General features: G+C 38.9%; 1 protein-coding gene across 2 annotated transcripts; it reads right to left on the minus strand.

Annotated features, from left to right (window-relative positions):
- Nucleotides 1–3,364: 3,364 nt before the first annotated feature.
- cysltr1 (cysteinyl leukotriene receptor 1) lies at nucleotides 3,365–9,716 on the minus strand. 2 transcript variants are annotated; one of them, XM_005916551.3, is made up of 2 exons: nucleotides 7,455–9,716; nucleotides 3,365–6,693 (listed from the first exon to the last, which is right to left on the minus strand). In XM_005916551.3, exon 2 carries the CDS (start codon nucleotides 6,683–6,685, stop codon nucleotides 5,651–5,653), a length of 1,035 nt encoding a protein of 344 aa, XP_005916613.1. In that variant the 5' UTR covers nucleotides 6,686–6,693; nucleotides 7,455–9,716; the 3' UTR covers nucleotides 3,365–5,650. The 2 variants fall into 2 exon arrangements, with proteins under 2 accessions (XP_005916613.1, XP_005916614.1); XM_005916552.3 differs by having other exon boundaries at nucleotides 3,365–6,696; nucleotides 7,455–9,715.
- Between the last annotated feature and the right edge of the window lie 6,712 nt (nucleotides 9,717–16,428).

Consider the following 16,428-nt stretch of genomic DNA (forward strand, 5'->3'; position numbering starts at 1 on the left):
TCGAACCGGCAACCTTCCGATTACAAGGCGAACTCCCAACTCTTGAGCCACGATCGCCCCGCATCATGGGAATCCCTGATCCAGCCTATATAACTATATACTTTATCAAAAAGTAAAGTTTTAAACCTAATGGTAATAGTAGAGAGGGCGTCTGTCTCCTGAATCCAAACTGGGAGCCTCCCATTCGACTTTAAAATATTATAGGAACCACAAGCAAGCCTGCAGTCTGAGAGCAAAGAGCTGTAATGGGGTGATACGGTATTATAAGATCATTAAGATAAGATGGGGCCTGATTATTCAAGACATTATTCAAGTAGCTGATGAGTAGGATACGGATTTAACAGGGAGCCAATGAAGAAGAATTATGCTCTGTTTTCCTAGTCTCTGTCAGGACTCTTGCTGCAGCAATTTGGATCAACTAAAGACTTTTCAAGGAGTTTTAGGACATCCTGATCATCTGTCCAAATCAGTTTTTACAGAACTGTGCAGGAGATTTGTTTTTAAATATTTTCTGGCAAAGTCTAGTCTGATCTTCCTGTTGTTGAGTGTAACCCATTGTTTCTACCATAAACCTTTTATATTTCCATTTGTGAAGGCTTCTTTTGATTGTAGACTTGACTGACACGTCAATCACACCTTGACTGTGGTTGCATACAGAGGCAGCAATACAAAAAATGTGGTGGCCAAGCCAAATCAAGCAGTGAGTGAAAGTGAAAGTAAAAAGTGAGGAAAACAAAGTGTAAACCTCCCACACAGGTCATGAACTGTAATCTTGTAGCTGACCAGCCCTTCAAGGCACTCCACCATCACTGCTTCAGCCTGCTGCTACGTTTTTGGTTCCTAAAAAGAGGCTGTTCTCTCCCTGCGTTTAATATCAATGCAGACACTGTCTCAAGGCATGAGAGCCAAAGGACACCTTGTCTCTGTGACGCAAGCAGGATTTCACAGAATGCCGGGATGTGATGCCCGGGGATGAAAACATGTTGCATACGTATGGCCTTTGGCTCTTGATGTGCTTTCTCCAGTCTAAGAAAAATATCAGCTTGTGTTTAGAGAGTTCAGAGTTTCAACAGAAAGCTTTTGTTACACACTAGTTTGACAGATACGACTGTTTACCAGGCAGGAAAGATGCTATGGAAAAACATTTTTCGAAGATTTCAAATCAGCTGACAAAAATTTCAAAAATTATAGCTGCATGTGCGAAGGAAAAGAGTACTCGACTCTAATTTCTGCTAATAATACTTCATTGCAAAGTCCCAGGCATAAAAACAACAGCAACAAAAGGACCGCTCAAAAACTCAGTAACTGATTGTGATGATATAAAATGACGATGCCTGAAAACTTGTTCTACTTCTCCATGTTGAACGCCCATGAATTAGATATTAGTGAATAAATAAACATCTGTGGGGTAATTCTGTATCACTTTGGGCCATTCTGTTTTTGATCAGCTCCATAAAAACCCTAAACTCGATCGGCCTCTCAAACACAGAATAATAAAACACCATGGACAACTACATATTCAAGGCCTGTTCCGCTCGTGGTATTCATCAGTGTGATCTCTTTGTCTAAGGCAAATACAAAAATCCCTCAGAACAATTTTAGCAAGCTTTTCTGATTAGGTTACTTAATTTGAAAATATGACTGAAAGGCTAAATGCCTGACACAGAAACAGCTCTCCCAGGAAGCTCCTCCAAGTGTTTCTCATCTAGCAGAGTGAGTGTTTACACATGTTGTAAAAGTAAGTCTGTTTCCCCTTAAACAAAACACAAAACCCCACAAAACCATTCAGTATAATCTTACAGTGTTGGACATTTACATTTAATATGTTTTAATAAGTTTTAAGTAATGACCTAAACATGTTTAAAAGTCGCTCCTATGAGTAAAATATCTGAGGAAGACAGTCTGAGTGGTTAGTTCAGTTTCAGTAACCACACCCAGGCCTAATTACTTCCAGACCTGATGAATAAGGATATCACTTAAATAGAACCTGTTAGACAAGGTGAAGTCAGTGAAAGTGGATTAGAAAAAAACAAACCAAGTAAACAAATAAAAACAAATGAAGGTTTTGGAGGTTTTGAGTTTGAAGTCCAAACTCAGACTTGATCGAGATGCTCTCTAATGACCTTAAACAGGCTGTTCATGCTTAAGTTTTCCAGTGTTGCTGAATTAAAACAAGTGTGCAAAGAAGAATGGGACAAGATTCCTCCAAGGTGATGTCAAAGAGCAGTTCTTGCAATTCTTGAATTCAAGAATGGTAAAATTTGTTATCGAAACAGACGCCCACCTATGGGCAAATCACCCTCAATTAGCCTAACCCCACTAACTGCATAGTGCTAAATGCTGACCACTACGCCACCATATTCTACTTTTATATAAACTTATATAAACATCATGAAAGAAAAGCAATGGTTTCATTACTTTAATGGTTAGCTGACACCTTAAGTATAAAAAATAGACAGTGTGATTGCTCATGGATATTTACTGCCAGACTGGAGCTTGAGTTGCAGATGCATCGTGCTCATTGCTGGCTTTGAACGGCTCATTTTCTTCATTAGCTGCAAAAAGTTTAAAATTCCACAGTGTCGCTCTGTAAATGTCCACGAATCTTTAACTGCCTCAACATGTCAGGTCAGTTCATTTCCTGCGTCCTCTGAAATTTAACTTCTGTTGATATATCTGTGTGTTATTGTAGGATCTTTACCTTACAATATAAAGCATGCTGAGGCAACTTTTGCTGTGCTTTAGCATATATAAATAAAACTGAAGAGTCTCTCTACACACTGTGTTTCTGTTCAAAGTTTAAATACAAAATGTGATTGTTCCCGAATGCTCCTGATTTAATTTTTTTTTTTTTACAAAAAGACTAAGAAATTACAAAATATTTAGATATTTTTAGTGTTACATAATAATTAATATTTTAATCATAGAAGTTTAATGAGTTATCTCTAAAGTCATCTTTTAGATTTAGTATATTTTTAATGATCAAAGATGGATGATTCCACAGGCATTTATTGCTCAAAGTCATCAAATTCGTGTATTTATTAAAAACAAATCTTTAAAACGATCCATGACTTTTCTATTATTGATACTTTTCCAGAATTTTATTATTTTGGTTGAATAACATCTGTAAAATTAGTTTTAAAAAAGTATTTATGGCAAACTATACTTTCCGTTTTTTCTATTTAAAAAATAGCCTTTTCTGATATTATGTTAAATTTGTAATTGTATTTTAATATTATATAATTTTATCTTGAAAAAAAAATAAAGCTAATTTTATGTTTATTTGAAAGTACAGTTAATTCTATTTTAGGTCTTTATTATTATTAATTTTTGTTCGCTTTTAAAATAAAAGTCTTAATTTTATTGCAATTTCATGTACTTAAAAATAAGAGGAATATTTGTTACATTTAACAGATGAAATCTGTCAAGATTTTTTTTTAAGCGTGTCCAACCTGGAAAAATATTAATTATAATTAAAATATTAATAGAAAATCGTGTTACTTAGCAGGTTTACAGGTTTCGAACCTTTCCAACAATAAAACAGTTTTTACAAGCCCCAATTTCTGCCAATCACCGTGCTTCCAGATGCTGGCCAATCATAGACAAGACTGTCTTTAGTAAGGTAGGCCTCAAATAGCCTTAGTTTAATGAATGAAATGATTGTCCCAGAAAAACAATGCAGAGCAAGAAATAAGTATGATACATAAATGAAGCTAAATTAATTAAATAGGAATGAATCTGCAGCATGAATTGAATAAAGCTTCCTGCAATGAATAGTGCACAATTATCTATACCCTCTTTAGAAGCAAGTAAGAATCAAGCAGGGACTTTCTCTGCTTCCTGTATAGCTAGCATCCTTGCTGTGAGGTACACTAATACTGTTATGGGATAGATAGCTCCTGTTTTCCAGACTGAGACAAACAGCTTTTTGTGCCAATGGCGGGGGGAGCCGATCATGTGCTTGATATTATCTGTGTATGAAGCGGTAATACAGTGGCCTTCTATGTTCTAATCAGCAGGGTCAGCCTCATCAGTCTCATCTTCTCTCACTGTTTTGTATTTCTAAATTACCCCCGAAGCATAATTCATTTATGGCTGTTGTGGGTTTATGGAAGGATGAAATATGCTCTTAACCTTTACTTACCCTCAAAATCACTCCAAAAAAACAAAAAATCCCAACAAAACACACACAAAACCACACAAAAACAACCCAACAACAACAAAACAAACAAACAAGCCACAAAAAAATCAACAAAACAAAAAAACAAAAATGTCGATAAAAGAGGACACAAATCAGATGATCATCCAGCGTCCCACCTATTTTGGGAACTGGGGTTGTATGCTCACATACCATACATATGATCATATGACTTATATGTTTCTCACAAATTCAATTTGTGAAAGACCTCCACAGTTTCTAGACATGAAAACAGTGGCTCATTGTTTTTCTAAAAACATAGTATGGCAAGGGAGACAATGAGCTGAACGCAAGAACTAACAATATTTGTACTGGTGTTGACCCCCAGTGGCCAGAGGGTGTAGCTGCTCCTAAGGGCTCTGGGAATTTAATAGACTTTTATGACAGAATCTTTTATTAATGCAGTTATTATACATGGCTTGAAAATTTGCTTGAATACAGCAACATATTTCCATGTGTTTAAAGGAATAGTTCGACATTTTGGGTAATAAATGTTGCTTATTTTTACTAATGTCAGGTAGTAAAAAGAGTGGCACCATTCTCATGTTGCTTTGTGAAAGTGAGGTTTAATTCAGCATAAAGCTAAAGCTGTAAACATTCGAGGGATTAAATATGTGCACTGAGTAGTGAGCCTTACAGACACCTGTAGGTGGATGTGTTACCTGTGGAGAGCAACATGCAAGCTATTTAGTCCCTCTTCCAGTCATGTGGCTTCAGTTTCACATGGGTACATTCTCCCCAATCTCCCAAAATGTCAACTATTGCTTTAGAGGTACCCTCTAAATCCACAAACCTTCCTGTAAAAATGTGAAATATTTATTACTATTCATACATTTAAAAAAAGAAAAGAAAAATAATGTCTAAAATGTGTAGAAATCTCAGAGTAAACCAAAACACATAAACTAAGACAGGAAATGATGATAACTCGTACTGAAAAAACAGAAATCAAAGTAATGTTTCCACAAAGAAATGTGAAAAATAAAAGCGACAGCATAGAGTAGAATAATTATAAAGGAAAATAAATACCCACAGTCTTTACCACACTGCTCTTTCTACAGTATTCACCATGAGGCAGAGATTAACCCTTCATATGCAAGTTACAAAGTTCGAACCTTGACCTTCTTGAACCTTCAATAAAAAGTCATAGCCTACTACACCATCATATAAATACATTCATGCAGTGACATAACATATATATTTGCATTTACACCACAACCTTTAGATCACGACAGGCTACATTATACTGAAAATACATAACATCACTTAAATATTTAACAAATACTTTGAGATGATAAATATCAACTTACGTGAGGATGATCCTCTGGAGACAGTCTGTTTAAATACTTAAAACTGTCAACATTTTTAAACTTCTGTCTTTTGTTGGCGTGACAGCGCTACTCACTCTAAGCCTGATAAAATGTTCTTGTTAACAACTTGTCTTCATGGTGCCATTTAACCGGTCTTCAGCTGTTGGTTTTCCCCTGACTCTGAAGCTGTGATGGGTTTTCGCCTGTCTGTGCGTTGCATGGTGCTTGCCTTCATGGATTGGCGCAGCGAGGACAGCCGGCTGCGGAAACCCTCCCCAGAGAAGAAGTAAAGCAGCGGATCAAAACAGGAGTTGGCAGCAGCCAGGCACAGCGTCACCACCACCAACTTCTGCATGGAAACGTTCTCGCAGTGGGTAGTGTCTCCCCGAGACAGAAAGTTCAGGTGCACAGTGCGCTGCACGTGGTAAGGCATGAAGCTGACCAGAAAGGTCAGCAGGACAATGACAATCATCCGGATGGCTCTGGTGCCTGTGCCCCGCTGACGGCGGGCAGCGTGGGTGCGGGAAAGCAGGGTTCGGACTATGCCAGCGTAGCAAAGTATGATGACCAGAAAGGGCAGGACAAAGCCCACCATCAGCGACACATAGTTCAGCGCAATTAGTTTTTTCAAGCTTTTCCCAGGTGGAGGTGGCTCGAAGCATTTGGTTTTATTCGTTATCGGATCAAACTTCTGGCCAGATATCAGGAAGGGTGAAGATAAAAGACAGATCACTACCCAGATAGCACCACAAACAAGGCGTGCACGGTTCTCTGTCACCAGCCGCAGGTTCTGCACAGGGAAAACAATAGCCAAGAAACGCGTGAAAGACATAGCTGCCATGAAGTAAATACTACAGTAGAGGTTTACATAGAGGGCGTAAGAGCTGATACGACAGAGAAAGTCCCCCTCGTGCCAGTCTCCCTTTCTGACATAGTAGAGAACTCGCAGCGGCAGCGTCATAACGCACAGCAGATCAGACACAGCCAGGTTCAGCATGTAGACGTGAAAGGGTGAGCTCTGGCGATACGTTCTGATAAGCACCACCAGGGCAAAGCCATTCCCAACCAGGCCTAGAACTGTGATGAGGGAGTATGCTGTTGAGTAGACCTGGTTACGGAAGTCATCGATGGACTCGCACCGACTGGAGTTGTCCTGCAAACCACCTGTCACATTCTCCATTTGTGTAGCTGCTGAGACAGAGGGAAAGCGCATTATGAGCGTGCATAAAAATGTGTAAATGAAAGTGGTTCAGGCCCCCAGAAAATATGCATATGAGAAAGCAAAAACGCAGAGCTGTGTAAAGTGCTGTAACCCCAATGTGGTAGATTATTTCTCAGATAGTCTGTGAGCCTGTCGTGCATTTCTGGAAGAAACACCGAAAACAGATAAGCACTTTCAACCTCCATCCTGTCACATGGTAAAGCTTCTGTTTTTGGTTTCATAAGCTAATGTCTCTTTTAGATGCAGTTCTTGTGAAATGTTGAGACACTGTTCATTGTGAGCACTTGTCACAGACTCATTATTAACAGATGGATCACATTCTGTCAGACTCCACTTCACTACGGGGCAAATCGTTTCATTTAGCATTGTGCAGGCGATAAATTATTAAGGAGCGTGCATATGTGTTACATAACTCACCATGCACCTGAGCGTAACTGTAATGCACATTCACTACTGTGAAGCTAAAAACTCGTTGATTCAGTTTCAGTTAACAGACTTTCTGTTGCTCTTTCACTTTTGATTGAAAGACATTCTCAAAGCACTCTTTAAATTAACAAATAGATTATTTGCACCGCTCAGACAATGAGTGGTAACTTCTAACAATAAGCCTACACGCTGCTGAGCGCTTTCTCTGTCACCCACAGCTGTTAGCAAAAGTATAAACATCACAAAAATAAAACCCACATTCCAGCAAATTCAACTCCAGCTTAAGGCATGTTCTCCTTACCGGTGAATTCTTGTTTTCAAAAATGGTATGTCAATCTTCACTCCCGCCTGACGTCCGCAATCACAATGCTGCCTCAGACCGACTGCCTGCTTCATCTACCAGATGTTGCCACAGTAATGGAATGATGCTGCGTCTTCAGAGGCTCACTTTGAAAGCAAGTCGAAGTGGGGCTGGTCTTTCCCTTTAACTACGCAGCACAGTCACATCAAACTCAGTGACATCACAAACACTTTAGCTCATGGGGGGAAACCACTGTAAAGGTGATCTTTTTTTACTTCTTCGCTGTAGGCAATATTGTGCTTTCATTTGCCAAAATTTGTTACTAATATTTTTTTTACTGCCACTTACTGATTTATCCTGATAGGCCAGTATCTGCTTCTGCTGAACACACACCCTAAACCATATTTTCCACTCACTTCACACTTTCCTGGTGCAATGCAAACACCATCTGTTCTTTATTTATTTTCTCATATTTCCCCCTCAGATGACTGTATCAGCCTGCCTGACCTGTTCGAGTCTGACACCTTGTTGACACAGCAATTTCTAACAACATATTGTGTACATAGTGTCTAATGTCACTGGGCACTGCATGAAAAGTGTTGGGAAATAGGAACATTTAAAGTCTTTGCTTTAGGTGACAGCTTATGTCTAGTCGCTTTGTAATGAACACGTCGTTTACTATGCAGCTGTCGAGTAAACTGGAGAGTTTAGCGCAGCTGTTTTGTCTGAACATGTTGACAACAAGTTGGAACTCGGGTTGACACGGGTGATGATGACGATTAGCTATAAAGAAAGGAGATGCAGAGATAGTTAGTTAACCCAAAGAAGGAAAACACAACAACATTATCAACAGCTGTTGTGCTGCATTTCCTTTGTATATTGCCAATGAGCGTGGTTTACACTAAGTTAATGGAGTGCGGATGCTGCAGTGGAAATGGGCAAACTCATTCTCACAGTTGAACGGCCTTTGGGATGGAAGGGCAAGATAATTCATCTATAACCTATTTAGTGGTTCAGCATAAAAAAACAAAGGCGTCTGTTACATTATGTATTAGCTTGAAAATGCATTAGCGCCAAACGCAGGGAGTAATGACGGGTAGGTGGGGGCAGGTCTTTTGAGACGTTGAAAGATGTTGAGAGGGTATTTGTGTGTTTGTTTGTTTTTCTGAGTCATTACATTCCACAAAATACAAGCGCCAGAAACTGAAAAACGTACAAAGTGTTTAGCGTTTACCACATGTAGCCGTTCTTTGTGTGACCTGAATGAGATTTGACTCTTAATGTTGGCAACTAATGCTTTCCTCCGCCATCGCAAAACTTAATGGCGCATTGAGAAATCTGGATTTGCATCTAGAGCATTAATCAGTACATCAAAGTGCACATATGCAGTGGCAGACGTAAAAACACTTGCTCGACAGATTAGCGTTATCTGTTTGCATCTGTGAGCGTGCACTTGAAAACTGTTAACTGGTGATGAACTCGAGTGCACTTTGTGGATTCTGAACTGTGGTTTCTTTGTGGATCATAATTGTATTGATCTACAAAATGCAATAAAACAGTCCAATGTGTGCGGGAAGTGGAGACGCTTAACATGTTGAGTGCATCATCCCAGATTTACCTCATTTACTCAGAATTTTACTGACTGCTCATTTACACAGAGCTCTTTTGCTGTCTCGCCTCAGCATTTCCAGCTAACTTGTAGCTCTTTGGAAAAGCCAAAAAAGACGAGCCTTGTTTCCCCCAATACCACGGCTGCCACAGCTGTGTAACTGCTAATTGCTATGTTCTTCCTGCGCCTGTGTGAGTTCTCTCCAGGTGTTCTGGCTTGCTACAGTGACCCAAAGACATGTGTAACAGTTTACTTGGTATTTCTAAATTGGCTGTGGGTGTGACCATGACCTGAGTGGCAGGTATTCTGTTTATTACCCATTTTCAGCTGGGATAAGATCAAGCCCTCCATGCTAAATCCACAGTTAAATATATGAATAGCTACAGATAGATGGATTAAATTAAGCTTTATTAGCTACACAAGTTAGATAGATCCGACTTTTTAGCCTGTGTTTGAGCGCTATCAGCATATTCGTTTTAGTTTATCTTCCTTGCTAAATTCTCTGCGACGGTCATAGGGCAACACAGTGGTTAGCTCTGCTGCCTCAGCACAAGAACGTCAATGTGCTTGCAAGGCTATGCATGCTATATGCACATCTATAGGCATGCTAGGCTAGCTGATGATTCTAAATTGGCTTTCAGTGTGAATATTAGCAGTGTTGGGAAGGTTACTTTTGAAATGTATTCCACTACAGATTACAGATTACATGCCCCAAAATGTATTTTGTAACGTATTCCATTACGTTACTCAGAGTAACGTATTCTGAATACTCTGGATTACTTAATATATTATCATGCTTTTTACAACCACATGAATGTCCTATTGCTGTGTGATTTATTACTATCACTGAGGGTTACTTGCCATACCAATACCAACTAGATTTTTAAATCTTAATATAGATGAGTAACAGTAGGGTGGACATTAGGTAAGGCTGCACTTTTTGCAGCGATGTCATATAGAAAACTATTCCGCGTGTATATAAAACAGATCCGCGGCTCTGAACCGTAGTAAAGGGACGTCTGGCTAATACATCGCTAATACGTCGGGTTCCGTGTCGGGCTTTACTTTTTACACGAACACAGTGTACAGTCAAGTCTTAATAGCTTACTTACAACTGGGCTACACTGCCCATGAGGCTACATTCTCTATGCCTGTAACACTCTGCCTATTGCCTTCATATTAAATAATTTTTTGAACAATAATTCAAAAAAATATTTCATTACGTCAATATGCAGGCCGCAAGTAGGGGTGACATGGGCCGCGAGATTGAGACACAGGCATTAGAGCGTCTTAATGCGTGTTTTGTTTGGGTTTCCAGCGGCGTGGAATTACCAAAAACATGTGAAACAGGAAAAGACCACCATGTAATCCCTTTGTTTCAACAAAGTAACTGCATTCTGGATACTACCCTTTTAAATGGTAACTGTAACAGAATAAATTAACTTTAAACACGTAATGCCGGTACATATATTCCGTTACTCCCCAACACTTACTTTTAGTATGAGCAGTTGTCTGCCTCTCTGTGTTAGCCATCCACCTCTTCTTCTTCCTAGCGTTTGTCCCGCGTGGCAGGGCTTTGCGACAAATCCATCTCCATTAGCCACCCATCTATGACCCTGAATTGGATAAGTGGAAGAAAATAGATGGATGGACATGAACAGATGGACATTCACTAGCTAGTTGCTAGGTTTGATGCTTGGTATGTGGCTTACACTGGGTTAGCAATGATTGGGGGAAAAAATAACCCACTAAAAAAGAGAAAGCGCTGACAGAGCTGACTTATCTGTGGGTTAATGCTCACATTTAAAAAAAAAAAACACCAAACATAAAAGCGTGTTTAAAGCAGTCGCTGCATTGTAAACTGGAACACAGACCTCTTTTGTGATAACCATTAATGCTAGAGGAATCCATGACTTCTTTTGGAAGTAGTCACAGATTTAGGTATTACTCCTGTCAACTTCTGTTTATTGGATGTAGCCACCCTACATACTTGAAATGGGCCCAACAACACTTCTGACTTCACAGCAGCTCCAATCCTTTCATGGAAATGAGAGCAGCCGCCATTTAATTAAATCATTTTAAACCAGTGTTACACTGTTGAGTCTGTCATTATTCACCTCCATAATTTGCAAAATATAGCTGTTATAGATTAAAGAGAGATTTGTTGAGGTTCAAATCACTGTTAAATATATGTGTGATCCCCTGAAACTCAAATCTGTTTCAAATCATATGAGAAAGAACATCTTCATAGGATTGATGTGATATCTGACTTTAAAAATGGTCCATTCTGTGGGTTTTTGCAGAGCCGGTGCTATCCTGCAGATGTTTATGTAGGTCACTTTATCTCTGAAATTACCACTTACCTCAGCAATTACCTCTGAGACAGAACCCTGCCAGAACACTCATAGGAAACAAACAACATGTAAAGCTTTGTGGTTTTCTAGTCGCTGACATTGTTTGTGCATGTATACAGAGTTCTTGTTAGCTGATCTAGAGATATTATTTCAAACATCCGGGATGCTTTGGGTCAGTGGAAATAGTGACACATCTTTGAATGGTACAGCTTCATTTTACACATCATGATAAAGAATTTAAGCCAGAGTGTATGCTGCACATATGTAAGAATACGGTCCGTTCAGATGACCCCCTGCTAGTCGTTATAGTCCTCATGCAGAGTATGTAGGGTTATATGACACTCAGCATTGTTGTTTCATATTTTTACCACATTTACCACATAACACCTCTCAAACAAAGATGAAACCAGACTAGTTTAGTGAATGCAAACAAATGAAAAAACAAACAAACAGATAAATCTAATAGTGTATAAAAAGCAATAAAACCAAAATCATAAAAAAGAAATATTCATGGGGAAACTGTTGTTTATCTGAGCTGTTAACATTGTGTAAGCGCTGTTTGTAGCATCCTGTAAAAGCAGAACAACTTACAGGCCACTTTCAGTGGAAGTAAAGATATGAGGACACACTTTGTGTGAAAGTGTATCTAGTCTACATCTGTGTCAACATTTTTACAACCACGATTGTAAAAAATAAAGTTAAAATGTTGTTTAAAATCAAAATACATCAGAATGCACAGATTTCCAAATGTAATAACCTTATATTTTATTCACAAGAGAGCACATATCAAGTGTTTCAACTGAGACAATGAACTGTTTTAGGAAAAAAACACAGCTCAGTCATGTTTACCTATGTGTAGCATTCCCTCCTCTTTGACAGCGGTCAGTAAACATCTAGAAACTGAGGACACCAGCTGCTCAAGAGGATTTCAGATGCTCATCAGTCGTGACTCGTGAGAGTCCTTTGTTCTAACATCCTGATGTTTTTAGAATTGTATTAAGTCAAGTGTCCTTTAAGTATGTGAGTCTCATCGTGAGCATGTTAACCTAAATGGTCATGCAGATTCCAATCAAATCATTGATTAGATCATCACTGATATTATTTATCAGATATTTATCAGTCAGATGTAACTACTGTTACACTGTAGATGGCTCATATATCCTGGGTTTCTTCATCTTCACTAACATTTCATTTATTCAAATAAATCAGCCAACCAAGAGGCACATTTTCAAGAGTTTTACTAGTAAATCTGCTCATTGTGTAGACTAGCCAAGTGTTCTTTCAGTCTAGTGTTTTGCATCTTCTACTAACAGATTATCGTAAATTATAAATTGTACGGTGGCCCTGAGAGGCCAAACGGACTGCAACTTCAGAAAACACTTGCAAAAAGAAAAACAGCTGCAAAAAGAAAAACGCGAATGCTAAAAGCACACAAGACACAACGGAAATGTTTCTGGGGAGACAATAACCGCGACGGACCAGTTGCACGAACCAAAACATGCTAACAAGTGCACTGGGACTGGGAGACACTTCAAAGAAGTGGAAGCGGGCGGCCAAAGAGTAAACTTTCAAAAGTAAGTACTGAATATTATGTCACTTATTTATGTGCAAATGTTTAATAATGAAGAACATTAAAACATTACTGTTGGCCACATGCGGCAAAGTTATGTGACATTAGCGATGTTTGTACTTAGTACTTGGTTTTAAAGCCTTTACTTTAAATATCGCCGTTCGAATAGTGACCTTAATCTTACAGAGAATGTGATGATTTTATGGATAATTAAAGTCAGTCATATATCCACAAACACAACAAGCTGAAAGTCAGTGATGCTGCTCGGTTTGCAGTCCTGAATATCACGGCACAAGCAGGATTCACTGCACTGTTAATGTTAGCTATGTTATATTGCTGCCTCTGTTCGGTGGTGTCGAGCCAAATGGACTTTAACGTGTGTTTGAACGAGCTGACGGTTCACTCGTTAAGCTGAAAGAAAGATGCTTTAATCACAGGAGTCACACATGTGTCCACTGTACCATCTGGGAACTCTTCTTGTTTAGCACTCGTAATAACACAAACACTAAATCTCCTTCTCTTGTGCTGTTTTGTAGCAGTGTATACACCTGAGACTGTCACCTGTCTGTCTGTCCTGCACTCTCTCTCTGTTTCTTTCTCTCTGATTGTGGAATAAAAGTATGAACATGTATTTATAAGTTACACTTGTGTTTGAATCCTGCAGCTTATCACACATTTGATTTCCATGTGTGACAACTGCAAGTGTCCAGAGTGAGGACAGACTGAGGGACCCACTGCTGCACATCATCTGTGAGGCTTTGCACCCCTGATGATCCACCAGGACAAACTCAGCAGTGTGTGAGGAAGAGGAGGAGGAAGAGCCAGCAGCAGCTGACAGATGGAGAGAATAGACAGACTGTTCCCTGTTTGTGAAGGACTGCTAGAAAAGTTTAAAATAACTAATTGTCTGTCCTGAATCAGTCTTATTAGGTAATGTTCAAATAATTTTATCCTCTCCAGTGTTTTCAGTGTGGGAGAAAGTACTCAGGGCCTTCAAGTTACACACTATGAAAGGCAGCAACAAGTTTAATGTTCAGAAACCTAAAGTATGTATCAGCAGCAGAATGGAGCTAAAAATAAATGTTTGTTTCAGTTCTATGAAGCTTTGAGTATTTTGGATTAGTAGCACTGCTGTGTTTGTTGCATCATATTGCTGTAATTGTTTATATGCTTTATATATTCTGAGGTAAGTTGATCTATAGTGTTACATCATATTCTATAAGGATGTTATGTGTTTGTAGACTTTCTGCCCAGTTTGACCCATTTAACAGAAGTCAGCCTGTTTAAGGCTCTGATATCTATTCTGTATGACTTAAAGCAGTTATGACATGGTCTGATTTTCTCACCCAATAAAGGAATATTTAATATATCAGTCTACTCTTCATTTTATCAGAAACAGTTATCACAGCTCGTACATTTTCTTTTTACACATATATGTAAGCATTGAGCCAAATTTAGTAATGCCAACATATTAAAAGAACAATATTTGTCTCTTATATATAATACATCTATATATACACTGTCAACAGATACTTGTGTTTGAGTGAAGATTTAAGGTGATAGGAAATATAAATAAATGCAACTTGAATCTTTACTGAAGCTCAGTGTTGACACAGAGTTCATGTTCACTGCTGTAATAACTAATAATGATTAATATAATAATATAGGCCATATTATATTTACATTACCAAAGTGAGATGACTTTAGTCTCATGAACAAATTAGCTAATTGTTATTTACTAGCTAATCTTAAATGACTGTTCAGTACAGAAATGAAGCCCAACAATCATGTTTTACAGTCCTGTGGTCTCAGCCTCAGATACTTATCAAATCACACAAAGCTCATGTAGAAACAAATGTACAAAATATGTTCTCCTTCATTTCTGTCAAACAAAGCTGTATGAAACGTTTCCAGCTGTTAGTATCATGGTTGCTAGGCAACCTGGGCAGCGCGACGGAGGCTAGACCGTCCCATTTCACAAGCCTACAAGCCTCGCACTTCCGGCCTCAGCAGTCTTTGAGTGCGGCCCTTGAGGACCGTTAAGGCTGCGTACTTTAAGGCTGCAGACCCTGAATTGGGAAACAGTCCAATTGGGATCATACATGTTTTGGTTTGTGCAACTGGTCCTTCGGGTTATTGTCTCCCCAGAAACATTTCCGTTGGGTTTTGGGTGCTTTTGCAGCGTTTTTCTTTTTGCAGCATTTTTCTTTTTGCAGGTGTTTTTCTTTTTGCAGTGTTTTTCTTTTTGCAGGTGTTTTTCTTTTTGCAGTGTTTTTCTTTTTGCAGCCTTTTTCTTTTTGCAGCATTTTTCTTTTTGCAGCATTTTTCTTTTTGCAAGTGTTTTCTGAAGTTGCAGTCCGTTTGGCCTCTCAGGGCCACTGTAAAGTTCGTTTTGAAATGAAGCTAGAAGGACGTGTGTGTGCGATTGCTCAAAATGTGACTGTGCAGAACATGCAGACTGTGGGTTTCAGACTTTCTCAACAGCCACTCATCCATACAGCATATGTGAGTGACTGATGTCATTTGTCACAGGAAAACAGAGACAGTTAAATTAACTGAAAACATTTTTTGGAGCAAGACCCAGTCTGAAGAGCATTTTAGACCCTTTCAAATAGCTGTTTGAAAACTTGTTTTTAAGAGTGAACTATTCCTGGAGGCTGCTTAAAGAAATTACAAGAAAGAAATGTGGCTCAGTGTACGTGGGCACCCCCAATACCACCACCACCCCACACACACTGGTCACCCTAACAATTTCCAGCTTGGGCCAAAGAGTCACCAACTAGAGGTGGATTAGAAGAACATTTCTCAAAAATAGACAGACTGACAGATGAAGGATCCTTATTCATTTGAGATTATATATAACGGTTTTGATGTGGAACAGAGGGCATTCATTTGGTGAACTGTTTATAACCTATTTTGTCTGAAATCATTAGCTTTGTCTGGGCCCAAACAGGTCCCAAAGTCAAACGATCACTGCGGCATTACTGAGAGTTGAAAACTATCTAAAGTCTGTCATTTTTAATAAAATGATCAGCGTTGCTGCTCTACCAGGTGTAACAATTAAGTTTAACATCCAGGCATCCATGAAAACGGAATTTATTAAATTTAACAGAGTTAGAAGTTAGCAGGAGGTTAGCTCGCTAATTTCCATCTAAATATAATATTGCATATTCTGACTGAGAGATTTCTGAAACAAATTAAGACGTGCAGCTCTGCTATCACTTCCAACATAAATGAAGACAGAAAACTAAACAGCAGTGACATTTGTAGGGTTACTCAAGTTGGGCTAGCTGGTATATAATGATGTGCTACATGATTGCTAGATACACAGCTAAGTTAGCATAACATAAACACAGTGAAGCTGGAGGAGGAACGCTAACTTTTTCCACTCAATAAAAGTTAATGTGAGGGTTCCCGATGGTTAGGGACAAATACAGTCGC

Source organism: Haplochromis burtoni, unplaced genomic scaffold (genome assembly GCF_018398535.1).
Source record: "Haplochromis burtoni strain Fernald_Lab_line unplaced genomic scaffold, NCSU_Asbu1 Contig_19, whole genome shotgun sequence".
Classification (NCBI taxonomy): domain Eukaryota; kingdom Metazoa; phylum Chordata; class Actinopteri; order Cichliformes; family Cichlidae; genus Haplochromis; species Haplochromis burtoni.